Source organism: Sabethes cyaneus, chromosome 2 (genome assembly GCF_943734655.1).
Source record: "Sabethes cyaneus chromosome 2, idSabCyanKW18_F2, whole genome shotgun sequence".
NCBI classification, from domain to species: Eukaryota; Metazoa; Arthropoda; class Insecta; order Diptera; family Culicidae; genus Sabethes; species Sabethes cyaneus.
The window spans coordinates 132,044,000-132,071,320 of record NC_071354.1 but is presented as its reverse complement, the minus strand read 5'-3'; the positions used below and the strand labels follow the sequence as shown (position 1 = coordinate 132,071,320).

The 27,321-nt window shown below is 39.2% G+C and overlaps 1 protein-coding gene across 1 annotated transcript in view; it reads right to left on the bottom strand.

The window, feature by feature from the left end:
- The window catches only part of LOC128736011 (uncharacterized), a 102,318-nt gene that overhangs the window by 11,101 nt on the left and 63,896 nt on the right, over nt 1–27,321 (bottom strand). Inside the window, exons 9-13 of the mRNA XM_053830496.1 lie at nt 23,675–23,814; nt 19,275–19,328; nt 16,593–16,705; nt 9,320–9,475; nt 8,461–8,748 (exon numbers count right to left, since the gene is read on the bottom strand). Coding sequence (XP_053686471.1) covers nt 8,461–8,748; nt 9,320–9,475; nt 16,593–16,705; nt 19,275–19,328; nt 23,675–23,814 — 751 coding nt within the window. The remainder of the gene's footprint in view (nt 1–8,460; nt 8,749–9,319; nt 9,476–16,592; nt 16,706–19,274; nt 19,329–23,674; nt 23,815–27,321) is intronic.

Sequence of the window (27,321 nt, the reverse complement as noted above, 5' to 3'; positions counted from 1 at the left end):
CATATCCTTAATATTTTTTTGAAACGATGATTCTACAATTGATGAAGGGATGGTAAGGGAAAGTAATGAAGTAGGATTTTTTGAGAATGGAGGGGAAGAGTGGAAAGGAAGGGGGGGGGGGTAATAGGTAGCTACACTTAACAAGTTGTCGTTGTGACTCCTATCTTTTGTTCAATGCTGGAAGGTGCATGGGTCGAACCAAGCAATAATCAGAGATTATAACCGGATTTGAACCCACAACACCTGCCAGGGCGTGTGGCTCGCTGGTACCCGTGTATTATTGGCATAATCATCAGCGAGGACGTAGACTGCTACCAACGTGGAGCTAGCGGCATACGGAGTACCTCAAGATCGACCTCGATGATCACATGGCAGCGGGCATAGTCTAATTCCACAAAACGCCGGTGGACACATCGACTTATCCCGGAAATATCCGGGTGGGTCGACAGGCGCCACGGCGAAGTCAACTTCCACCTGACACAGATTCTATCAGGGCATGGATGTTTTAGACAGTATCTGCACAAATTTGGACATGCGGAGTCCCTCGCGTGTCCCGAATGCGTGGATGTAAAGGAAACTGCAGAACATGCTTTCTTCATATGCTCTCGTTTCGTGGGCGCGAGAAGCCACATGATGGCAGTGAGCGGACAGGACACTACTCCGGCTAATTTAGTCCAAAGGATGTGTTCTAGCTCGGACGCCTGGGGAGCGGTCAATGCGGCTGCTACCCAGATTGTACTTGAGCTACAACACCGCTAGAGAACCGATCAATGGCAAGTAAACAGCATAACTACCATAGTTCCAGTAGTTATCTAACAGGATGCGTTAATCACAATAGCCCCTCCCTGAAGTAATACCGATAAGATGGTGCCAGGGAGGATTGAAGCTGGAGACTCGAGTAGGGTTTTAGTGGGTCGGCATCCTCACACCTCATTAGGGGGGTCGGGAAAGCCATCCTCACACTACCTGTGTCGTCTTCCCAGATGTCTGATAGCAGATTGTTTCCCTACTCGTAAGAAAAAGAGCCGTATGTGGGCGATTATTTTGACAGCTTTGAGAAGAAGGAAGAAGCTTGTCGTGTTTCTGAGAAAGTTCGTCAGATTTTTCGTAAAGGTGGGTTACAATTGAGGAACTGGACTTCAACGAATGCATACTGCAGCATGCATAAGCTGTTGTCGATAAAAGGTTAATAGTAACAAGCAATAATGTTAACTCTCAGTTACTTGCGCTGTTGTACTTTGTACAACGCCTGTGAACCGTTAACTTTATCTCGGTATATCTCGGGATTCCAGTAATGAAGAAAATTACTGTTTTCAGCAAAGTTTATCCGCAGACAAAGATCTTTCAAACGGTGGAAAAAGTTTCATAAGTTTATCACCAAGTGGTATTAGTATTCGAGTGAATTCTGTTAGGTTTTAGCATGCCTATAAATCGAAGTTGGCGCAAGTAACGAAAGGTTAAGCGCGTGCTTGGGATGTTGTGGCATCCATCCACGGGCGAACTATCAATCAGTTCTCAAATGAGCGATGAGTTCCAAGGAAGGGGCATGTGCTACGCTGTGTCATGACCCTGTTTGTCCCGGGCTTATTAGCGTTAGAAACGCACGGAAAGACCTAAATACAAGACCTATAGAGTGCCGGAAACGAATGGGATGCAGAAGCCAGCGACAGTCGGTAAGCAGATTGGAGAAGGTGGAGTAAGATGTTGTCATGCATCGCAAATGTTCATATTTGTCGGAAGCATTAGCGCAAACGTATAAGTAGTGTTGCAAATCGAGCGAGAAGGCAACGAAGCCTACTCACATGCGAGTGAGTATGAGAAGCATAGCATTCAACGCCTACGCCCCTCACGTAAGCTTAAGACAAACAGGCAGTTGTGTGCAGACATTCTTCTACCTACACACTCACGAATGTATAGCCTCATATCGTCTTTGTATATAGCATACTCGCGAGTCAAATAACTTGTGAGGAATCAGCTACCCGTGAGGGCTCGTGGTGCAATACAATTTTTGCACTACTTTTTATTTTCTTCTTCATCTTCGCCCTCGATTTACGGGCGAAAGTGCGAGCCCTCGCATATAATCGGTATCAGCAGCTCGCGCTGCAATGACGAACGAGAGCAACGACCGTAGCTGTTAGCTAAATACACGCTCGCAAAAACTCGTCGCAGTGCATGGATAAATGGGTGTGAGAATACGATAAAGATGCTTATGCCAGTGTATTCGTTAGAATGGGTACGCTTGTGTGAGAAAATTAGACCACACGAGTGTGGGTTTCGCAACACTGCGTATAAGGAAACTGAACTCGACGTCTTCTTAGATGCTAACTTGCTTGCGTACTCCTATGCACTGCACTTGCGAACAATCGCCCGGCGAAAGCAGCTCGCCCCAATGTATACTGGTCGCCGCGAAGGTAAAAGTGTTGCCGCTGAAGCCAATGACTATTCCAAAATTGGAATTAATAAGGATGCGTACTGGAAGTACGAATGATAAAGTTCGCACAAGCAAACCACTCCATTTCCGTCAAGAAGCGAATTATATGGACAGATGTTCTCGGTTATGTTCTTTTGGATCCGAAAAATTATCCACCATTCGTGGCGAACCAAGTGGGTCGTCCAATGGAGGTGGATGCCGACGGAAATTTACCCGACAGATGAAGCACCAAAGTAGGGCAGCGGACCTTACTTCAGAAACGACTGTAATTGGTTTAACGACCCAAAGTACTTGGGTCTTCCGGAGCAAAAGTGGCCGAGTGCTGCACATATTATTTTAGACATAGTTGAAGAAGACCGATCGTCAGTTGTCTTCCATGTCAATTGGGTTCAGGTGATCGATTATTCTCGGTTCTCTAAATGGGAAAGACTGCTGCGCAATATGGCTTTTGTGCTGCGATTTATTTTCAACGTTATAAAGAAGGAAGAAAGTAGCTGTGGGTAGTTGACACAACAAGAGCTGTATGCTGCCGACATTGTAGATCTCAAGTCAGTACAGATGGAAGCCTTCGCAGATGAGAAGGTGTCACTGACGAATAATTAAACATTACCGGAAGATCAGCAGGAATCAACCAAAAGATCAAGTACCATCACCAATTGATGTGGATTGGTGCGGAAGAATAGTTGACTTACAGCAATGAAACATTTACCCTACAGCCTCCGTTTACCAGTCATCTTTCCCAGAAAGCATAGATTCCCTGCGTTATTTGTCTCCAGTGTCATCGCCTTTATCGTCATGAGAACTTCGAAACTGTGGTGGCCACCAAAACTTCGTTCTGTAGTGGTCGAACGAAATTATCAATTTTGTATAGTTCTGAAAGCACTTCTGATAGTTCCTCCGTTGGTACCATTGTCATTCGCACAGTTTTTTTCCTGAATGGACTCATCACTGCGACCAGTATCATTTATCTATTGTGATATCGCCCGGGTGCTTGCTGTAAGACCCGCACTGCATTTCTTTGCTATAATTCGTACGGTTAGCTGTACATGATTGTCTATTCAGTTACGTCGGAGTGGATTGCTTCGGGTTGCAGCTAGTAAAACAGGGTCACTCGAACGAAAAAAAGTGGATTGCGCTATTCACCGTATGGGAGCATTTGCTCTAACTCTTTTATTCATACGGCCTAATGCTACAAACTTCCACAAAACTTAACGACTGCTCCGAAAACAGATCACGAGGAAGTGTTACGAACATTTACTTATGCCAATGAAAAAAGTGGACTTTCATTCCACCAAGTGCTCCAATAAACTCGTAGAAAAGACGTAGCTCTTGTAAAAAATATTCAATTTTCTTCTCGTTGACCTTTTTTCTCGGAAACCAAACAACTTACAAATTTTTTGAGATTTGTAAGTTGTTGGGTGTTATCATTTGTATTTATGGCGCTATGGGCTTGCTACCCCGTTGGTAGCTAAATGAGCGCTCTTTTGGCTACCAACGCGTCATTGCGCCATAAATGCGAATAATAAAACTATCGAGAGGAATTCTTGATACGACAAGTGCATCTCCGGTTCTATGCTGTTAGAAGTGACGTGATTGGCTGAGCAGTATTGAAGCCAAGTGAGCATGCCAGGCTTGTCCATGGTATTCTAAATTCTTAGAATGTTTACCAAGTTAAACATTGTTTTTAAAATAATTTAAAAATGCAGTTAAAATATTTCTGGAGAAAAATTTGATGGTCAATCTGTGCACAACGAGATTGATTCGTCAACTACGAAATTGGAATGATTAAAGGCCAACAGCAGAATAGTGAATAATGACACAAAAGTACTGAATTGTGATGGAACCCATGTTTATTATTCGAGTTAGTAGAAATAACAGTGCTTTATCCTACTACACTATGTTCGAAACAACAATATAACAGCTCTGATATCGGCTAAGCTTCTCACATTACTTTATTTACTATCTTTGATAGCGCCCGAGATGCGTGTTCCGGGATGTTATTACTCATTTAACGTTATCAGGCTTGCTTTGATTCAAGAACCTCTTGTAAACTAGTTATCACAGTCTGTAGGCGTTTCTTTTTCTTTCATTGAAAATATTTTTTTATCCTATCGCGATTACAAGTGCGAGATTTTAAATTATTTGAGATTCGTCGATGTCATGCGTAACGAGTCGAAGGAAGATTTTCTATTTTTTATCAATTTGAAAACTATCACTGACAACCGAAAAATATAATTATAATCATAATATATTTTGACTAATAGATATTTCACTAGATTGACAAATGAAAATGTGTAAATTTAATTTCTTAGTTGTTCAAGGGATGGTTCTTGCTCATAAAATCGGATAAATAATATAAATCTATTAGGAAGCAGTTAAGAAAAATGTAAATTTTTGTTCCTATTAATCATTGAAAGCGCTTCACAATAAGCTTACATTTTCGAATTTGAAAATCAATGGGCCGATGAAGGTTTATGATGAAAATTTAGCTATATACAGTTACATTTACAAATAAAAAGCTTTGAATTGTTTTAATAGTTGTTTTCTACGAATTAAGTAGGGGTATAACGGCTAAACCAACGTCTTCAAGAGCTTATATATAATTTTGCATAAACCGGTGTACCCAAAAACGATTCTGTGCTGCTTTGTGGTTAAAACACACTTTCTTGAATAACTAATCTGGTGGTATATTATCGGTGCATCGTACCATTAGATTTTACTCATTAAATCACAATACATAATCGATTACTAATTATGGAAATTAACAAACTGTACATAGATTCGAGTTAATTTTCAACTAACAAAATTTAGCATCAACGCGAAATACGGACGGAGCAAATTATGATTGTCATTGTTGAAGTCCTATTTTTCGATTTATTTTTTACGCCTGACTGCTTGCTGGTTTGATGTGGATTCTTCCGGTTGTAATTCCTCTGCTACGAAGCACAGTGGTTGACCAAAGGGTCGTGTCGAAACCATAGTGTCGTCTTCCTCAGCTAGAAGATTATATTCGTATAAAAGACATATGTATGTACTCGTTTAGGCCACAATAGTGTACGAAAGGACAAACGCAATAGTTCAGTGTACACACATTCGTTAAAAGTTTGAATCACAAAGCAAAGCGCGAAGCTCCAAAAAGACCGGATGGGGTAGAATTAGAGAATACATATCAATGATGTGAGTATGCTGTTCTGTTATTAACATTAAAAGCATGATTTGAGTTTAATCTAGAAGCTTGAACTTTGATCAAATGAATTCGTTAACAACTGTTAGTAAGGTCTTGTTGTTACTTTGATGCAAAGGGTAGTGGTGATAGTAGTATAGTGCAGGGCTTAGAAGTGTGTTAAACTACCTTCAATAAGTTGTAGTAACCTTAAAGTATCATGTAGTAACCCAAAAGTAACCTTTTGCCACGAATTAGGTTCAACCTCACAACGAGAAGAGAGGTTAAATTTGTTCATTTCGCTGGACTCAGATATACAAAAATGACCCAACGACTGAAAAAAGTATTCGTAAGTCTGATAGCTTTAGTTACGATCGCCATTTTGTCAGGCGAAGAGTCCCCCCGCGTGTTTGTCGCACAATCACTACATATTCAAACTCAAAAATAAATTGAATAAATATTTCCGCAAATTAAGGTTAGGAAGTTACATTCAACTAACTGGTGATTACAAATGGTATGTACATGGTGAATACCGTGATTTCATCTGTGATATTTTGATATTGCGTACTAGTTTCTACTCGCTGTAATAGACGAGTATTAAACTGGTGTAGTCGAATCAACTCACTCTTGAGGATAGTTAATGCAATTTGCCTTGTCCGTTAACAGACCGAATAAGTAAATCTAACATGGATGAGGTACTGCTAAACCATGGTTTGCTGTGAATTAGGTATCTATTTTCATCGTTAAACACTCAAACATAGATGCTATACACAGACACATAACGACCATATAGTGACACTTGACTCAAATGAGCTGGACAATATAATGCAAAGGTTCAGAACAAAATAAGGACGACAAACAAATTTTTTCAATATTTTCAGTAACACAATTACTTTCCGGTAGCGAAATAGAACGGTGTTGTGTCGAGCGCAATCTTAGCAATCCAAAGCCAGACATCGGGCGAAATCCGGCAAATAGTTTACGCTTAGTTCCCAGATCGACCATTGAAGCGTATCCTGATGAGGTCGTTGCCGATGAACTAGTAATATTCGGTACCGGGAAGCGCAAGGCTAGTAGTTTTAATGGGCGCGTGTGTAGGACGAAATATTGAATAAATTAGTGTAATGAGAGAAAAATTCTACCAAATAAGTGAACCAGAACTAGAACTTTGAAATCCGCATGATTTATTCTTTTGTTTTTAGATGGAACTTGTAACGCGTTGAGAGATTTTCCAATTCCAAATCGAAGCATATCGTCTTGTTTTGGAACTAAGCAAAATTTAACACGTTATTATGTCGTTGGCCAAAAGATAAGTATAGTAAGTATGACATGGATTAGTAAATATCCGTTACCAAACATACACTCTCGTGCGACATTCAATAACAGCAAATTTCGAGTTTTACAATAATTAAAATTTCAATGTCGTTTGTCTGTTTGCGAACCTGTGATAGAAGTTGGCCCTTAGGTATACGACATACTTCAAGGGAAAATAACGGGTGACAACTAAAATTTTGGTAGTTTTTTCTCGAGCTGTCAAAGACAAAGATACATGGAGAAGATCTAATCTACCGAAATTAAAGATACATTATCTATTGTTGAATAAAAAACATTTAAAAACGGTCCGTAATCGGCTGTTCGCCGAAGCTTTCGTTTTACGTCGAAACAGGAGCGTTGTACGGCCGTCATGTCAACTTTGCAAATGCATTTCTTGTTTCTACCAATCAACTTTTTGCAATTCGTTGTTCTCCAGTTATTTTTGTACACCAAGGAACTCAAAATCCCGAATAAATCTTCGATTGGGCGCACTGAGACAGATTTTTCTGGTCGTAGTTTTTGGGTAAAAGTAGGATCGAATGGGTTTGGCGTAATGCGATGATCCTCTATCCGGACAAAACACGTATTGTGCATCTGCAAGATGTTTTTGTAGAAACGGGATCAAAATTTTCTTCAAACATTCGTCTGCTGCATCTTAATTGATAGCCAAACCAGAGGGCTTGTTCTTGAAGAAACGAGAAAGAGAACGATGTCCTTCGGCGTCCATAATTTTGGCTGGTCTTCCACTACCTTGCTTGCGAATAGTTGTTGGGCATCTTAGGATATGGTAAACAGTCGAAACCGCAACATATTCGTTTTTTAAATGTTGTACCGTATACTTTTTGCCGAGATTTGTGTGGCAGTTCGTAGAACTGTACAACGCGCTCTCGAAATGCTTCTTGTTTCGCAGTCATTTTAAGCAAAACAAGGCAAGCATAAAGCATAAACAAAACAAAAAATATTGACAAAAAGAGGAGAGAGAGAGAGAGAGAGAGAGAGAGAGAGAGAGAGCTAACATATACATACTCTCATTTCTCTCTGAGCTCGTTTGTTGTGGAGTATAGGGGCCTCAAAAAAATCCAAAATTTTAGTTGTCACCCGTTAACTTTTGATATGCGACTTTCACTCAATCCTAGAGTGACCGTAGTTTTTCTACACCCTTCTCCGATTTTGCCAATGAATCGGCCTGCTACTATTATCTAGCAGTTTCAATTGCATTGATAAATTATAATCATGAAACATTGTTTATCATCACATATGAAACACAACAGTATGCAAATGGCATCCTTTCGTTTGCATCATACTTTTGTCAGTTAACAGATAAAATCTTTTCAAAATAGTTTAGAGAGAGTCATTAAATTTATTGATTTATGTACAAGTTTTACGAAAATCTACTACTGAATTCTACTACTCATATTGCGAACTGGTGCAATTTAGCAATTATAAAACATAAACAAAAATAGATTAATATCGCAACAATAGGACAAAGAGCGAGAGCATACGATAAATAATAAAAGAAAGGCACTACAATGTTTACGAAATCAGTGCGGACCTGAGTTTGACATGTCCGTCGCATTCGGCGCTGACAGTCCCTGTTTTTGCGGCTGATAGTTTGGCCCCTGAGATTTGACTGGTCCCCTTCTAGGTGTTCGATCTGGATAATCAGGCACATTGACCACAGGAATCTCTAGCTGTGGATTGCTAGCGCTAGTATTTGCCGTATTGGCATCACCAGTACTGGCATTTGTAGTTTGAAGTTTCGAGTCGACAGCTAACTTGCCGCTGGAAATTTCGCCCGCTTTTTTGAGGACCTGATAGATTTGATCGATGTCGTTTGTTTCTGTGGGTTTGGGATACAGTTACTAACGAATGGTGGATGCAAGGCTAACAAAAAATATAGCTTGGGGATTAAAGTTTACATGAATGTATTGAGTTTTTTTTTATATTAGGAGGAATGAAAGAAGCGCAAACGATTTCACATTACATATTACCGTTTATGATAACAGAATGAAGGACACTTGATTGTGGAATGTGTAACAAATGATTTACCTACGCCATTATTATTTAGGGTTGCTTACACTGTGTTGCATGTTTCCTATAAATGTATTTTTTAGAAATCTGTGCTTATGTAAAAACCCAATTTTTATGTTTCTGATAGAATCACATATTGAATGTTTCACTCATTGGCACACAACTCAGTGACAGCAAAACTACAGCGACTGATTTTGTAGAATGGCAATAACAAACTTATGCAATCCCAATGTTAAAACATTTCTGATTCCGATCAGTATTTTCTACTCGATTACAGACACCGATACTGTTATTATATTGAATGAAATTACCGATTTTTAGTGCGCAAATCACGCTTTTTAGTCGTTAGTGGATTGGTTTGAACGTGCAAAATAACTTACTTTCTTCCTCTGCTTCGATGCGATTTTCGATTTCCGAAGTGCTTTTCTGTCGCCGGAGGAGTTTTTGCTTGACCTGACATTTCGGCAGCTGCGGTGCACAATCTGCATGTACATTCACTTTGCAAATTCTGCAGCGGAGACCCTGTCGCGTATGACCTGAAGTAGACACGGGAAGGATTATTTTACTAATGTATTGTCATGAACTATATGGATTAAAAGACTGAAAAACTAATGAAATTTGATACTTTAACTTCAGTGTCTTAATATTTTAAGTCTTAATTAATTTATACATTTAGCTAAACAATTAATATATATGATTAATATTTAATAAGATGAGTGAGTAAAAGTTAAGTAGAATATTCAAATAAAAAATACTTGATAAATCTGCTTTGTATTTTACTACTTAATGAGAACACAATTTCATCACACTTAACGATTAAGACGATGATCTCAATCCTGACTGCCACGCGTACGATAAACAGTATACTGTTTGAGATAATCAACTGGTTATCTTCCCTCAGCAAGTTATTGATATATGAAACGCTATGTGCATTCTATAACACTTTATATCTGCTCGTTATCGTGGTCAGCATAAAGCCAACTAGGACCACTCTCTCGAAGTATGTAGGACCCACACCTAAAACTCGCGCTCTATAAGACACTAATTCTCTCGGTGGTACTCTATGGCCACGAAGCACTGGTGCTCAAAAATAATATCTTTTTCGAATTTCTTGGGTGATTTCCTTTGAAAATGTGAAAATAGTGTTTCTTCTAAACTTAATATTGCCGGAGATATAAGCAAAAGAAAAAAAACCATAAAAATAGGGTATCGCTTGTTTTAAAACACTGTATCTCGGGATCGGCAAAGAATACCTCGGGGCGATAAGTGATTCTTATGTAAAAAAATCTGCAAAACACGATGAAGTTGGAATTTTTGAGATCAAATTGTGTTCATTGAGATAAAAATAAAAATTTAGTTTTTAAATTGAGTTTAAAAATATTTGGCAGCACTGGTGCTTAAAAATAAAATTTTTGTCGAATTCCTTGGGTAATTTCCTTTAAAAATGTGAAAATAGTGTCTTTATAAACTTAATATTTTGGTGAATGACCAATTGGTTAACACCACATTAAATAACAATGAAAAAAACTTAATATTTCCGGAGATATAAGCAAAAGAAAAATAGAGGTTTTGACAAAATCGGGTATTCTCCTTAAAAATTTGGAGGCGCTCCCATTAATCGAGGGAACATCGATCCGAACCAAATTTTGGGTTTTTACTTTCCAACCGAAAACAAACAATCTGGCAAAATTTGGTTCAAATCCGTGAAGGTCGATTACACGTTTGATCTTTTTTCCGGTCACTTGGCATGGAATGGCCCACAAATAAACAAATAAACAATGTCTCAATTGCTCCAAGCAAAATACTTGCGAAAATACCGCAAGCGAGTACGTGAGAAGGCATTATTAACTGTAACGGCTAAGAGGCCAGCGTTGACGATGGCAGAGCGCTGTAATCACTACCGTTTGAGAAAAATGGAAATCGCAGTGATTCAGTGCATCCTGAAGTGGTCAATACTTCATTAGTTGGTGCATCGCACAAAATAGCTGGTCCCTCCAACGTTTAAGTGTTGCGTGAGGTTGCCGCTCAGGCGCACGTAGAGGCCAGCGTATCCCCTAACGAAACAGGTGAGTCTAATAAAGACCGAAAAGATGTAATGTAGGGTACGAGATCAGTCATCAGAGGGGTAAAATAATTATTCAAATTCATCACTATCTTAACCAGAGACATTGTGATTTCTTCCCTTCAACCCTTTAAACAAACCATTTAAAATATTCGGACAAGGAACATCAACTCGATGACGTTGCCATCGGAAATGAGATGTGGTTGATATGTGAGAAAAAGAATGTCATTTATGATTAAACCATACATACATTACTTTAATGCAGGTTGAGAATCAAGGGCTGATTCTTCAATATAAGCCTCATCAACATGCACAGCCCTCACCTCAGAAGTACCGATGACGACAAGGATGAATTCTACGCGCAGTTGGAGAGTGAACACGACCGCTACCCAAAACATGATATCAAGATCGTCATCGGGGATTTCAATGCTCAGGTAGGCCAGGAGGAGGAATACAAACCGGTGTGTGGAAGGTTCAGTGCACACCAGCGGACCAATGAAATGGTCCTAAGACTTATCGACTTGGCCGCCTCCAAAAACATGTAGTACCTTTTTCCAGCGCCCGAAATCAGCGGAACGATTGGTTTGACGATGAATGTAGGTGGGTGATGGATGAGGAGAACGCTGTGCGGGCGGCCAAGATGCGCAGTGCCGCACGTCAGAACGTGGAAAGCCACAAGCAGAATAAGGTGGAGCGAAACCAAATCTTTCGAGAGAAAAGGCGCTACTTGGAAGAGCAGGAATATGCAGAGTTGGAGCGGCTGCATCGTTCTCAGGGAACCCGAAAGTTCTACCAGAAACTGAACGGATCCCGCAAAGGCTTTGTGCCGCGAGCCGAAATGTGTCGGGATGAGACTGGTAGTATTCTGACGGACGATCGTGAGGTGACGAAGCAGCACTTCGACGAATACCTGAATGGAGCCCAGGCGGAGAACCATGGCGGCGGGGAAAGCGATTTCGACGGTTCAACAAACGAGGAAGAGATGCCAGCCCCAACGATAGGCGAAGTTAAGGAGGCCATCATGCAGCTAAAGAACAACAAGCCCGCTGGAAAAGATGGCATCGGAGTGGAGCTTATTAAAATGGGACCAGAAAAGTTGGCCGTTTGTATACACCGATTAATTGTTAGAATTTGGGATACGGCACAGCTACAGCTTGAAGGACCTCCTAACAGAACGGTTCTATTCGCCATATCTTCTCAGTAAAGTAACGTTTAACGAAGGTAACAGAAATTTGAGCAGAGTTCGCCAGTTCCAGTTACCCACGAGAAACACGAACTACAGCATGAACGAACCGGTTCGTCGCATGATGTCTATGGCAAATGGCGTACAGAATGTAGCATCGATATTAGATTCTAGACAAACAATTAAAGATAAGTTGAAAGTGCATTTTATGTAATTTATGTTATAAGTTTTTTATGTCTGTGTTTTTTTTAATATCATGTGGATGAAGGGCAAGACCCATATATCCGGATCCCAATAAATAAATAAATAAATAAAAATAAAGCTAGCGGAGGAGTGGAAAGATGGGGTTATCTGCTCGATCTATTAAAAGGGTGACAAGTTGGACTGTGAGAACTATCGAGCGATCACCGATATGATACCATCGACCGGAAAGAGCTATGGAAAATCATGGACGAGAACAGCTTCCCCAGGAAGCTCATCAAACTGACTAAATCTACGATGGATGATACTCAGTGCTGTGTTCGGATTTCGGGTGGATTGTCAAGTTCATACGACTCACACAGAGGGCTTCGTCAAGGTAATGGTCTTTCATGCCTGCTGTTCAACACAGCGCTGCACGGTGTTATGAACCGAGCGGATATCAACACGCGGGCACGATCTTCAACAAATCTAGTCAATTCGCCTGCTTAGCCGATGACATGAATATTAGCGGCAGAACATCTGTGGCGGTGGCTGAAGAGTACACCAGACCAAAGCGCGAAGCAGAAAAGATTGGGTAAAAGATAAATACGTCTAAAACAAAGTACATGCTGGCCAGCGAAACCGAGGCCGAACGACACCGCTTGGGCAGTAGTATATTAATCGACGGCGATGAGTTTGAGGTAGTCGATGAATTTGTCAACCTTGGCTCACTGGTAACGGCGGACAATGATACCAGCCGTGAGATTCAGAGACGTATTATCAGCGGAAGTCATGGTTACTATGGGCTCCACAAGCAATTGCGGTCGAGCAGACTAAGTTCCCGTACAAAGTGCACCCTGTACAAGACGCTTATTAGACCGGTTGTTCTCTACGGGCATGAAACATGGACAATGCTCGAGGAAGACCTGCGAGTGCTCGGAGTTTTCGAACGAAGAGTACTAAGAACGATCCTCGGCGGCGTACAGGAGAACGGAGTACGGAGGCGGATGATGAACCATGAACTCGCACAGCTCTATGGCGAACTCAGTATCCAGAAGGTAAAGCTGGATGGATACGATGCGAGAATGCCGGAAAACTACCCTGCAAAGAAGGTGCTCGCCTCAAATCGGGTAGGAACAAGACGACCAGGAGCGCAGCGAGCAAGATGGTTAGACCAGGTGGAGCGAGATCTGGCGGAGAGTACTCGGTGTCCGAGAAATTGGAGAGCGGTAGCCGTCAACCGAGTTACATGGAGAAACTTTATTCAACAGGCTTTGTCTTAGGATGGCAGGCCACCTAAGTAAGTAAGCATTATAATCAGCATTATCATTATGTCTGATTTCTACTTTATGCTACTCAAAATAATAGTTATTTACCAAATTGCTTATAATTTACACGATGCGAAGTTTTGCTATAGGTATGTAATAATCTAAAATCAATAATACTTTCTATTTCACAGTGCCTATCTATGATCATTGTAATACGCAGTTACGGTCGGCGATTTTTGATGAAAAATCACCTTTCTTTTGGAAAAATTGCCGCCATTTTGGTAATTTTTCGAATTTAAAAAAACCGCTGCGTAACAATTTAGGTATTGTCCTAAAGCTTCAAAATCATCCTCGAACTCCATTCTCCGATACTCCGTTGGTTCCCGCCACGTACCGCCAGCAAGGAACTGTTTTATAGAGAGCATCCACGCGCCCAGCTGCCACCAGTATAATGATCACTATTCTGGTATCCAAAACATACAAAGTATATCTTCAAATGTACCACTTAACTTTAATTCCAGCATTCGAAAAAAAATAGAGTAGGGTCCCCCCTTAAACCAATTGATTTGTAATAAAGTATTACAAAATTCATGTTGCTCAATAAACTCTTGTTATTAATTTGAGTCAACATTTCGAAATTAATCTGTGCTGTCCTATATATAAGCTAAGAGACTTCTGAAAACTCTAGAACTATTTTTTGAAACGGTGGTTCTACAATTGATGAAGGTACGGTAGGGGAAAGTAATGAAAAGTTTTCTAAAAATGGAGGGGAAAGAGTGGAAAGGTGAGGGGGCGGGGAGGGGAGGGGGGGTGGTCGCAAGGGCCTGCATAGCGTCGTAGTCCTGCCAGTAAACACAAAGTTAGATTCAACTTCTCGGTCGGTGGATCTACAGTAGATGGAAGAAGAGCCACCATCTGTGTCTAAAAATAGCCCAATCCATGTCGCTACGTTAATAAGAGGGGTTGTGCAGTCTCCTTTTGTCCAGCGCCTCTATGGTTCAAAGCTACAAGTACCAGCGAGCCACATGCCCTGGCAGGTGTTGTGGGTTCGAATCCGGTTATAATCTCAGATTACAGCTTGGTTCGACTCATGCACCAGTATTGGACAAAAGGTAGAAGTCACAACGACAACTTGTTAAGCGTAGCTACCAATAACCCCCCTCAATCACCTTTCCACTCTTTACCCTCCATTTTCAAAAAACTTTTCATTACTTTCCCCTACCGTCCCTTAATCAATTGTAGAACCACCGTTTCAAAAAATAATAATATATTTTTGACCGCATTTCAAGGTCAAGACTAAAAACACAAGGTTTAGTCTAACTCTAGAACCGTTTTAAACTATGAATGTTGAACCAACGTCTCGCAAGTCATAAGCATGAAAGCTCCTTCAGTTGAGTTAACAGAGAGAGGTGGGTTAACGAGTGGTTTTGTTTCTTCTTCATATTTAAGCTTCTTAAGTCTTGGTAGATTGATGGTGTCACTTCACATCGTTTCTTATTATCTCGATTCGATTAAAGTTCTTGTGAAGTATCCGCGCTCTCATGCTATGATGGTACTTATATTCTATTGCATTCTACCCCCACTTCAATGCTTGACGGCATCATTATTTACATGTGCAACAGCACTACTGAACAAGGTAGAGGTAAAAGGCGAAATGCTTGAGAATTGTGTATCGTGATTAAATTTTGCTGACTAAATTTAACCGAAAAACCAGATGTCAATTTCAATTGTTATGACAGATTAAAAAATTGCCGTCATTTATTGTAAGTGACGAATTAACCCAGTTTGCTGTGCATTAGTAATGTAGAGTTCACTTCCGATATCCAACAGAGGAACAAACAGGCAGGTATTGAGCATTCATTTTGTGTTACAAGAAATTCCTTTCTGCCGCTCTTACTAGAAGTGCAGTCAGCCTGTCATTGAGGTGTTGAATATTTAACTACGTAGATAGTGTGAATGCCGCTAGTCGGTCTTTTCATGTAAGCGAAAATATCAAGACTAGCAACAATGCATTGCTAAAATGGAAAACTTTCACATCCTTGTGCTATATGTATATACCTACAATCTGCTTTACAAAGTTAGGAATACTTCTCTGCTAGATAGATAAAAGATAAGAGAAACAAAACCGTTTTGTTTCGTTGTTTGTCCTGTGCGCTCGTACTGCTGTCATTTAGTTGCTTATGCTTTTATTGTTTTATTTTTGTACTTTTACTGGATGTACCCGAGAAACCCTCCAATGGTTAAGTTCTTTCATGTGGTAATTTCGCCGTATCCGAATATTTCACGTGCGATTTGCTGCTAAAAGGTATCCTTGCATTCTCAATATTGTCAATATTGTATACTTTAATTTGAAATATATCCATATGAGATTAAATGTAACTGCTGATAAAATTTAGAAAAGCAAGTATATTTTTTTTCGTTTAAGGTTATGTATACATTTTTTAAAATTTCCAGAAGATTTCATTTAATGTTGAAAGTGTCTCGGAAAATGCCAATTTAAGAATACTGAAACTTTGCCTTTTATTCCTTTTATTATTTTTTTTTGTTTTAACCAATTCACAGGCTAATAAAGCGTGCAAGTCGGTAGCAAAATATTTGGGTCTATTCTGCGAGGCGAGTGGCGTGACAAACCAGATTTCATGGCATTGCCATTCGTGTTTATTTCAGTGTCATCTGAATTGTATCACGTGCCGTGAAATATTCGTTTTGGAACTCTCAAGTCATTCACTTCGGCATGGCAGGTACTGAAAGAAACGCAAATGAACGCGGGTTCAAGTTTGCCGTGTCACGTCACTCGGCTCGCAAAATACTAACCTCTATATCTTTTAGAATAATATCTAAATTCAAAATTTAATTGTTCTCAAGTATTTTTTTGTTTTATTGTTTGATTATTTAGTCAGAATGTATTATAAATGGGCGCGGTAAATAATGAACAAAGTAAAAAGATCTTCAACACGTACCTCTTAAAACTTGCGAACATACGTCGCATGGTGTTATTTTCTTGTAAGTGTACTCCAACAGATTGTGGTTATCCGATCCGTCGAATCTTATTTGAGCACCATTTCCACTCTTCCTGTAATTCGACATAGAGCAAACAGCGTATTAGAATTTGTCAAATCAAATTACGCATCAATAGGATGATATCTAGCTGCAGTAGTCGCATAATTATGAGAAGAACTTAGCAAAACATACACGTAAATACGATAATTTACTGACTAAAGTGACTTATTTTCTTTTCGTTACCTTCTATTGTTTGAAGCTGGGTCTCCCATAAATAGTGCGCATATTATTTCTAGTTATCATGTTTTATTTAATATTGCATATTAATATAGCAAGCAAATTCCCTTGTCCAATAATGAGGAATACTATAATATTTTTTGTAACAATATTGAAAAATAATAACAAAAATCATAATAAATTTATCCATCAAAAAACATAAAGTATACACAAGTGCACACAAACATAATTATGCCTTGACGTGGCGATTGAAACATTAAGAAAGCAACCTTTTAAAGTAAATTTTTAAACTTTTTTTCTGGTGATTTAAAATTCGCTAAATAAGTTTCATATCTATCTAGGATGTTTGTAGCATAATGTAGTTTCAACAAGTTGTTTGGTAGCTGCGAACTGCTTCAGATTTATTATTTCCACATTAACATATTTGTACTTCAAAAACCTGCATATGCTATTAGCCCATTTCCTCCCAGTGCTACGAAAAAGCAACGTACTTTTGTCTTAGATCTAGCGAAGGCTAAATGCGAGGAATCAATTTGTAAAATCTGAAAAAATCTGATCGACCTGTTTTTGCCAAAGTTTAGATGTTACATATAATAACATTGCAACTAGATCAACCCGATGGCAAACAGTAAACTTAAACGTAACCGCAAAACATCATTTATATTCAGGACTCAGGACCATGCGAGCAGGTACACTCTAAAATATCATGCGTATAGCATATTTCACGTGACAGGAGATGTGGTAACTTGCTGATATTGATATTGCGCTTTATATCTTCATATGAATCGTGTATAATCATATGAATCTAGCAATCTAGCTAGATAGCACGTTTTTTCGTTTAAGCGCTTTTCGTTGAAAACTGTAGATGGAATGATTTAGACAAAACACAAATAGAAAGGCAAGGAGGCAAGGAGCAATTATATGGTAAGGAAACGTAAAAGATATTACTTTGTTATAACTTATAGTTTAGGAGTGCATTGCACAAGAATATTCCGTATCATCAGGACGAAGATGATTTAGGATAGAAACATTATCAGAGAACAATTGATGAAGTTTTCTATCAAACTAAGAAGTCTGCAGTTTTTAACGAAGAGATTGCCGACGTCAAAAGATTAGGCTGAAACTGTAAATGAAGTAAATGATTTCTTTTTCTGTGAAAATTATCGGTTATCTACACTCGAAAGTAGTTCGCTTAGTAGTTTTGCTTGTTACGAATCAAATGAATTATCCAGTAATGCACTACGCGGTAATTTAATTAATCACAAACATTCACCAGTAGTTTTGTGTGGAATCACCACAATGCAAGATATAAACCGGAAAGCATTCAGATCCACAACATGCACGTAGCATTACGACTAAACTGAGTGACCCTCGTGTCATCAAAAGCTCTACTCATAAGTCCACCATCCTTAAAATCAGTCCGCGGGCCGCACGAATCATCTCGCAGGGTCGCAAGCGGACCGCGGGCACCTGTTTGGCCATCAACCAAAGCAGTTTTTAGGTCAATGATTTTCATGAATAACAATTATTAGAAATAAAATTGAAACTCGTCATAAGCTAGTAATAAAAATATGAGCTCCATTAGAACCTTCTGATGACCGCTATAAAACTTCCTTCCGACCAACAGGCCAAGATTATATAATAAATGTTCAGCAGTTTCCGTAGTTGTGCAGCATATGCTCATTGCGTTTGAGGATAAAAAAACGACAATATGGCCTCGCATAAAAATGATTTTGGTGTTGAATTCTAATATTCTTCATAATACCAGCAATAAGTCTGTTGCTGTGGTTGTGGTTGTGGTCAGGGTGTTTATTTCAGGATTATTTTTGCATTTGTTCACTAATACATAGTTTCAATCCTATATTATAAAGGGTTAGGGTATTGAAAAGCTGAAATTTCTAATTTCAATTGTTTTATTTTTTTTCTAAATTCTAAATAGGGTTTTTAAATGCTATGCCTACTTATTAGCGCCTTACATATTCTCTCTATTATTTTTAACTCGAGTAACAATTATCAAGATGAATCTATGAAGACATGAAGCGGCAGGGGTTTGCTAGGTGGGAGTACAGTTATTTCTAATTTCTAATAATATATTGTCTCACAAGATTAATAACCAGATAATCCGGAATAAGAAGTTTGAAAATTCCCTGTAATAAATTCAAAACCCGGTTCTATAACTCTAAAAGGAAGCGTACTTATACGGTTTACGAATACTTTAAACTCGTTGAATTCGATATATCTCCATTTACTTTACCTGATTTTTAATCTAATGAGACGAAATGAATATTGGCAATTTGCGGGATCTATTATTATTCATTGTATTTTTGCTACACACATACACTATGATGACTTTTATACACTTATTTTTAACTGATAAATGTGTACTATATAGTTATTTAGATTACCTCAATGTTAAGACCGTCGAAACAGCATGATACATTTGGTTCGGTTTTGCAATGCTGTGTTTTTAGCAATGGAATTATAAAAACGTATGAGCAATTGTATGATAATCCTGCTTAGAAAAGTAGTTCTAGTAGATTTTAAAATATAAGCACTAGAAAAAAAATATATTGGAAACTGCACACATTAAGACGTATAACTTGGTTGGTTCATTTATTGAATTGTTGAATGATGTTGAATGAATTGCGGTAGCCACAGGAATATTTTTATTTTATGGGTTGAATTTAGTTTTAGATTTTTTTATTTTATGAAGACATTCTTATTGCAATAAAACAATAAAATTTATAATTATAATATTTATAATATATTATAATAATTATAATAGAATTATTTCGACAGCTATGCGACGTCCCTTTGATTGGACATATTTTGGAACAATAAATGGTGAAACGCAATAGCGCACACTTCCAACATAGCATTTGTTGTATTACTAATGTAGTTCTCCTGAAGATCAATCGCATAGATGAGAAGGTATGGAGGATCAGTGGCGGAGAGGGTCAATTTTACCGTAGCGAGATCGCTCCATCCATGAACTGGGAACACGCTTTGTAGTGTGGAGAAGAATACAAGATCGTGTAATGAATGGAGGAAAAGCCAGAGCCAACGTACGACAACTGATGGTCACGGAACATCAAGATCATCGTCGGAGATATAAATACAGATACAGATCTGCAGGGAAGCGGTGTGTTGGCTGGTGATAGGGCCCCATAGCCTGCTCGAGGTCTGGCGATCAGAAGCATTTTCATTCCCAGGAAACATGTTCACAAGGCTAAAGTGGAACGCAATTGTCCATATTTTCATCGAAGGCTGATTTTTCTGGAATATCAACAACATACACTACCTATCTCGTGCGTACATTGCCTCGGACCATTACTTAGTAACAGTACATGTGCGCTCAAAACTATCGACGATATACTCGCCGGAAAGCTATTCTCCTGGGTTAAACAATCGACAATTACACAACCTGCAAGCTACCGATGCCGATCATCCAGCATCCTGCTCTATATCTACTTCTGCGGAGCTAGGGGCTTCGACTTTCGAACTCTCGATCGTTAAACAGGCCACATCCGAGGTCGCTAGGTGAATAAAATTCGAGTGAATAAAGGTGAATAAAACTATATCTACCTCTGCGGAGCTAGGGGCTTCGACTTTCGAACCCTCGGTCGTAAAACAGGCCGCATCCGGGGTTGCTAGGCGAATAAAACTCGAGTACCCGTATTGAAGGAATAAGAGAGCAAAAGAGCTTTGAAAACTATCTAAGCATATCTTAGTATCTGAGCTTCTTCTTCTACCAGCATAGGGCCGGGGTGGCACGTGCAGTATCTAGAATTTCTCTCCACCGATTCGGTCCTGGGCCACCCGTCGCCAATTCATTGAGCATCGCGACACAAGTAATTCGGTTTCAACTTAGTCGAACCATTTAACATGTTGTGCCCCTGGGGTGCCAATGGGGTCCTTGAAGAGAACAGTATCTGAGTATCTAAGCTACGAGGGAGAATTTGGTTAAGCATCACCGAGTGTGGAACGAGTTAACAACTAGAACAATTATTTCGGACTAACAAGATGCGGAAGAAGGCAGACCAATCTAGTAAAGTCACACCGAAGTATGATATGTGTACGAGAGGGAAAAACTGATTTTAAACGAGTATGAAGTGATTGTTACAAATAAACGCATAACAGTCTCAGTAGTGAAAATATAACAATAAACATCTGCTTTTTGGAAATGCTTGGACCGATTTGACTGCAATAACGAACAAAAGGAAAGTTTTGTGGGCTAGAAGAATTCTATTGAACAGAAATTGGATCGGATGTACGGTTCCGAAAATATATCCGGAACAAGGTCCGGCTTATATGAAACTTGAACAAAGAAGCACCTTGAATCATAACAAACCCGTCATGCGACACCTCCAAGTACTCGAAATTGCATAACTAGACCATTCTTCTTCTTCTTCTTCAGCAGCATAGAGCCGGGGTGGCTCGTGCTGTTTCAAGCACTCGTCTCCATTCAACTCGGTTTTGGGCCATTCGTCGCCAATTTCCTAGTCGTCTCAGAAGTCGCAAATCACTTTCGACCTGGTCGAGCCATCGTGCACGTTAGGCCCCCCTATTCCTGGTGCCGGTGGGGTTGTTGAAGAGGACTATTTTCGTCGCATTGTCGTCCGGCATCCTTACGACGTGTCCGGCCCACCGTAGCCTGCTAACTTTCGCTAGATGTACGATGGGAGTCTTCCCAAGCAGTGCCTGTAGCTCGTGATTCATACGCCTCCGCCACTCTCCGCTTTCAGTTTGTACTCCGCCAAATATCGTCCGCAGCACTTTCCGCTCAAACACATCAAGGGCGCGTATGTCCTCCGTTAGCAGCGTCACGGCTTCAAGTCTATAAAGAACTACCGGTCTAATAATGGTTTTGTACATTGTTAACTTCGTGCGGCGGCGTATGCTTCCTGATCGTAGCGTTTTACGAAGGGCAAAGTAGGCCCGATTTCCCGCTTGGATGCGCCGCTGGATCTCCTTACTAGTGTTGTTGTCCGCGGTCACCAGCGATCCCAAATACACGAACTCCTCTACCACTTCTATTCGTCGCCGTCAACGGTTACCGTCCGTGGGAGGCGCGCATTTGTTTCCTTTGAGCCTCTTCCTTTCATGTATTTGGTCTTCGACGCATTCATTTTTAGCCCAATTCTCCTAGATTCCGCTTTCAGTCTGGCGTAGATTGCCTCCGCCGTCGCACAGTTCCTGGCAATGATATCGAAGTCATCTGCAAAGCCTAGAAGTTGGCTACTCTTGGTAAAAATCGTGCCTCTCGTTTCGATGCCCGCTCGTCGGATCACCCCCTCAAGAGCGATGTTGAACAGCATGCAGGATAGACCGTCACCTTGTCTCAACCCTCGTCGCGTCTCGAAGGGACTCGAGTGTGGCCCAGAGATGCGTACGAAACACATCACTCGATCCAATGTAGCTCTGATCAGTCGCGTCAGTTTGTCCGGAAAACCGTATTCGTGCATTATCTGCCATAGCTTGTCTCGATCGACTGTATCGTATGCTGCTTTGAAATCAATAAAGATGTGATGCGTGGGCACGTTGTACTCCCGACATTTCTGCAAGATCTGTCGGATAGTAAAAATTTGGTCCGTAGTTGCGCGAGCCCCCATGAAACCCGCCTGATAATTCCCTACGAAACCTTGTGCTATCGGTGACAGCCGGCGTAACAGGATCTGGGAGAGTACCTTGTAGGCGGCGTTTACCAGCGTAATACCACGATAGTTGCAGCAGTCTAGCCGATCACCTTTTTTGTAGATGGGACAAACCACTCCTCTAAGCTCGTCAATACCAAATTCAGATATGCAGTTGTTCACCAAAAATATCTGGATCAGGTATTCTTCAGTAGTTTTCTCCTGCTCGGAAAAGCCATAAAAGTTACGGACCTTTAAACTTTGAATTCGATTTTCTCAAAAACATGCCACTAGGTTCGGTCTGAGTTAACACTGACCATATCCAACCTGATAAACACAGAAATGTAATGTATGTTTTAATTTCTTCATAAATTCATTTACTTGTTTATTATTTTAAAGTAAAAAATATGTATTTATTTACTTCTTAATTTTCATAAATATTCAGTAGCATAGCCATAAAATGCGTATATTATTGAATGGTATTACAAACTGAGCAAGTTTTTATTATGCTTCTACTTTGTTTTTTACATCGGCGGAAACTAGCGTTCATCTTTTAGCGGGCTGTAGTTCCAGGCATTTATTCGACTAGTTATTTAATTACGGTAATGTATTAAAATCAAATGCAAATTAATACATGGAATATGAGACAACGATTTGCATCACCGATGTAGTGTCTAAAATTAATAAAAAACAATACATGGAGTTTCATTAAAATGATATAAATAAAAATTGTAGTATGTTTTTAAAATTTTAAAAGTTGAATTACTTTTTAAGCTTCTAGGGACAGGGGCCTCTAGTGCTTCCAATAATTTTATTATTTGATCTTTCGCTACAGTTATAACTTTCAATGTAACATAATGTCGAAGCCTAGAAAATCTATCGTACGTCAGCTTCTAATGTAAGAAGTGTTTCAAAAAGCGTTAATTTTTTGTCGTGACACTGTTTGAAAAATCAAAACCAAATTCAAAACACAACTGCAGTGGTTTCATATGAAAATCTAGACCATTAGAGACACCTTTCGTAAGGGAACCCATATCCAATATGATGTCAAGTAAGATGTTGCGTTATTGCTTTTTACAATCGCTCATTTCATGTCGTTTAAGTACTTCTACTTTGCTATCCTTTTGACCTTGTACAACGCTATATTGAACCAACATGTGTATAGTACTCACCTATCGTTTGCTGAACCAGCTGGTTTCAGACTTCGGAACGCTTTTAGCCACTTGGTCTTCATTGAGGAAGAACTAGAAGAAGACATTTTACGTTCACCGCGAGGTGAACCAGGATCTATTCTACCCAAAAATAATTCTTTCTGTAACGAGATAAAAACGATGGAAAACGAATGGAAGAAAGAGAGAAGAGAAGGAATATTTCAAAACAACATTCGACTACTTCTAGGAATCTATATAAAAAATAATCGATGAACTAATGTAACTAATGTATGATATTGTGTTTTAAACCATTATGTGTGTGTTGTTGCTAGTTCTATAAATGTTCCTATCATTTTGAACAGGAGAAAGGAGCGAACAAGTTTGCAGAAAGTCTATTCTATAATGACCACTCCGATATATAGATCTATACTAGAATATAGGTTCGGAATTCATATACCTGTGCATATGTGAAGTCTATGATAGAGAAAATGTAAATACGCTAGAGCACTACAATAGTATTTGGTTATGTAAATCAAATTACATTCAAACAACATGTTTTCTATTCGAATTCCGGTCATTGGATAATCGAGGAGCACTGACCAGCGCTACAACCATATTGTTTACCATTACTTTTTCGATGTGAAAGGATAACGACCAAACAATTTTATTGCTTCTGCTTCCGCAGCTTTGCAATCTGTTAAAGGATAAAATCCTTTCATTATCGCTAATTAAACCGCTGCTGATCGAACAACGCGGTCGGTGTTTTGAGTTCAAATTTTTATTTAGGGAAAGGAAAAATATTGCTGGATTGAATAATAATAATGTTGGTTTAAGGTGAAATTAGTCGTCATCGGTTCCACTAATTTCAAAAGCAGTTTTGTTGTTTGAAACAAAAATTCTGTTCATTCATGAAAACATATTCGCTGTGTTCAGATTGGCAAAAAAATGCTGTGAATACATTTTTATAAATAGAACCCCGCTTTTGGGGCCAAAAACTGCTTCCGAAATTGGGCTCTCCGTCGAAAAGTTAATGACTGCTAATTTCTCTTTAAAATCAAAATATGCCAACAGCATATTCATCTAGTCATATGAAAAACCAATATTAGCGTTTTCTATTCTTATTCATTTTAAAATGTTGCATTAACTTAGCAGTAGATTCAATTGTATATCATATTAACGGGAAATTAGCAGTCATCAGCTTTTCGTAAGAGAGCCCAATTTTGGAAGTAGTTTTTGGGCCCAAAAGCGGAGTTTTGTTCGTAAAATTGTAAATACTGCATTCATTGGCGGAACTAGCGCTCATTTCTAGAGGGGGCTATAGCCCCTGGCATTTTTTCGACCATTTTATTTCCTTGGCATATTAAAATTAAATATACATTGATGCATGAGAACTTTAAGTAGTGATGCATATAAGAATTACTCTCAAGTTTTTATTATGTAAAGTTATCTAACTATACTTTTTTCTTAAATTTAAAAATCCAGCCTGATTTTTCTAGGGGGGGCTAAATGTTTCCTAGGGGGGGGCTTAGCCCCCCCTGCCCCCATCTTAGTTACGCCAATGACTGCATTCTTCTTGCGAATCTGAACACTTCAAATATATTTTCATGAACAGAATTTTTGTTTCAAACAAAAAAACTGCTTTTGAAATTGACAGAAACGATGACGACTAATTTCACCTTAATAAAGAATGTTATAGTGTTATGTAATGAAATAGGAAAAGGCGTGAAGGGGGAAAAACGGAATATTAGGTAAGGGAGGGTCATTGAAGCAACGCTTATTAAGTTTGTATAACGTTCCTTTTTATCATCTTTATCTTTGCCCAAGCTGGGATATTCGCGGATCTGTACCAAGTTATAATGAAAGCCGATTATTTATATTCAGATTCGAACCCGACTTCTCCCCTAGCCTTTGTGGATCGCAGTTATTGGCGAACTTTTGAATTTGACGGGACGACGAAACTGTGCAGACCCTTACTACTTACAGGACAGTGCACGAGACCTTGTTCGTCCGTTAAGGTCCGCGCAGAATTGGTAGTTTATGGTTGTGGTAGATCTCACAGATAATCTGTCCAATTTTATGGGAGAACTGTCAGATATTCATAACCGCAACCAATTCTGCCAGGTCGCTGACATCCCTATATTAATGTGTGATATTCGTAGCACTAATTTTGAGCCCGTCTCGTTTCGAGCCCACTGAAAACCTTGCCTCGGATAAGGAAGTGTTCGTGAAGCGTACACACCAGCTTAACTTTGGTGAATTTGCATTAGTTTCAGCTTCATGTAAAGCTTGTGGGGAGCGAGCTGTGATTCTAATCACAAAAACATGGCTTCCTGTCATAGGCTTGTTATCAGCCGCACGCCACTCACTGTCGCAAACGTCACTCCCATACATTTTTCGCGTAACCAACATTTCATCTAACCCAGAACAAACGTCGCCTGGGATGAGAATGTGCTTGTGAGTTACTGTTAAAGCGGGTGTTAGTGTTTATCCTCTTAGTTTCATTCGCCTGGTTAAGGCACGCGCAGAATTGGTACGTTATGGTAGCGGTTACGTAAATCTGACAGATAATCGGACTGATTGTATGGGACAACTGTCAAATTGCTGTAACCGCTACCTAAAGTACCAATTCTGCGCAGCCCTTAAGTCGCGATTCTCAACGCGAGTGTTCCCCGTCAAATACCACTGAAATAGATTTTAATGTAAAAAAAATTAAAGGGTTCAAATGATATAGTTTTTCTTCACGACATGCATCCGATTTTAGAAATTTTCGCGACATTTTATCTTACTTTTCTCGAAGTATCAGAGATGTACAGATCAGTAGGTATCTTATAAATTCGCCGGGATAAACAACATTCTTTTTCGTCCCAAGAAGACTGTTTACATGCATATTCCGGCGATAGAGTGGTTCAATAAAAAACATTTTACCGTACTTTTTCGGTTTACATCACGAAAATTAAAATAAAATAATTTTCATTTGGCTAAAACTACAAGCAACAACCGGATGCTGTAAACAACTATTGGATTTTACAGAAAAGAAGATTTCTTCTGATAAAACAAGATTGAATCTAGCCTAGCGGAATCCAATAATATTTACTTTTGTATTGAGAAAAACATAAAATAGCATATGTCGTGAACAAACACCCTGCTTTTGGATTCCATATGAAAATGGCTTTCTTATGGCATAAAAAGATTACTGTTATAATAACGGAATCTAAAGAAATTGACTTTTACATATTTTTATGTTGAAAGGTAAAATGGTCTTCATTTGGCCAAAACCACTAAAAATAAATAGAGTTAGAATAAATACCGCCCAATTGTAATTCTTGTCCGCCTAGTTAGCTTAGAGGTATAATGCTGGTCTATCAAACCAGTCGTCGCATGTTCGAATCTCGGATAAGTGGTGCTACAGTAGGATTGCTGTACTAGCCACTTAATTGTCCTGTATTCTAATAACCGGTGGTGAGGTCTGTCGATAAAGAAGGGTAATGTCTTAAAGAAAATCATAACCAAGGTTATACTTTGCCAATGCAATTCTTACAAACGTATCTGTCTATTGACATCAAAATATTGAATCTAACCGAGCGACATACGCAAATTCTGAGATTAAAGTTAAAACATATAGTTATTTAATAGTTTAGATTCTATCATTATTAAACATTGTTGACAAA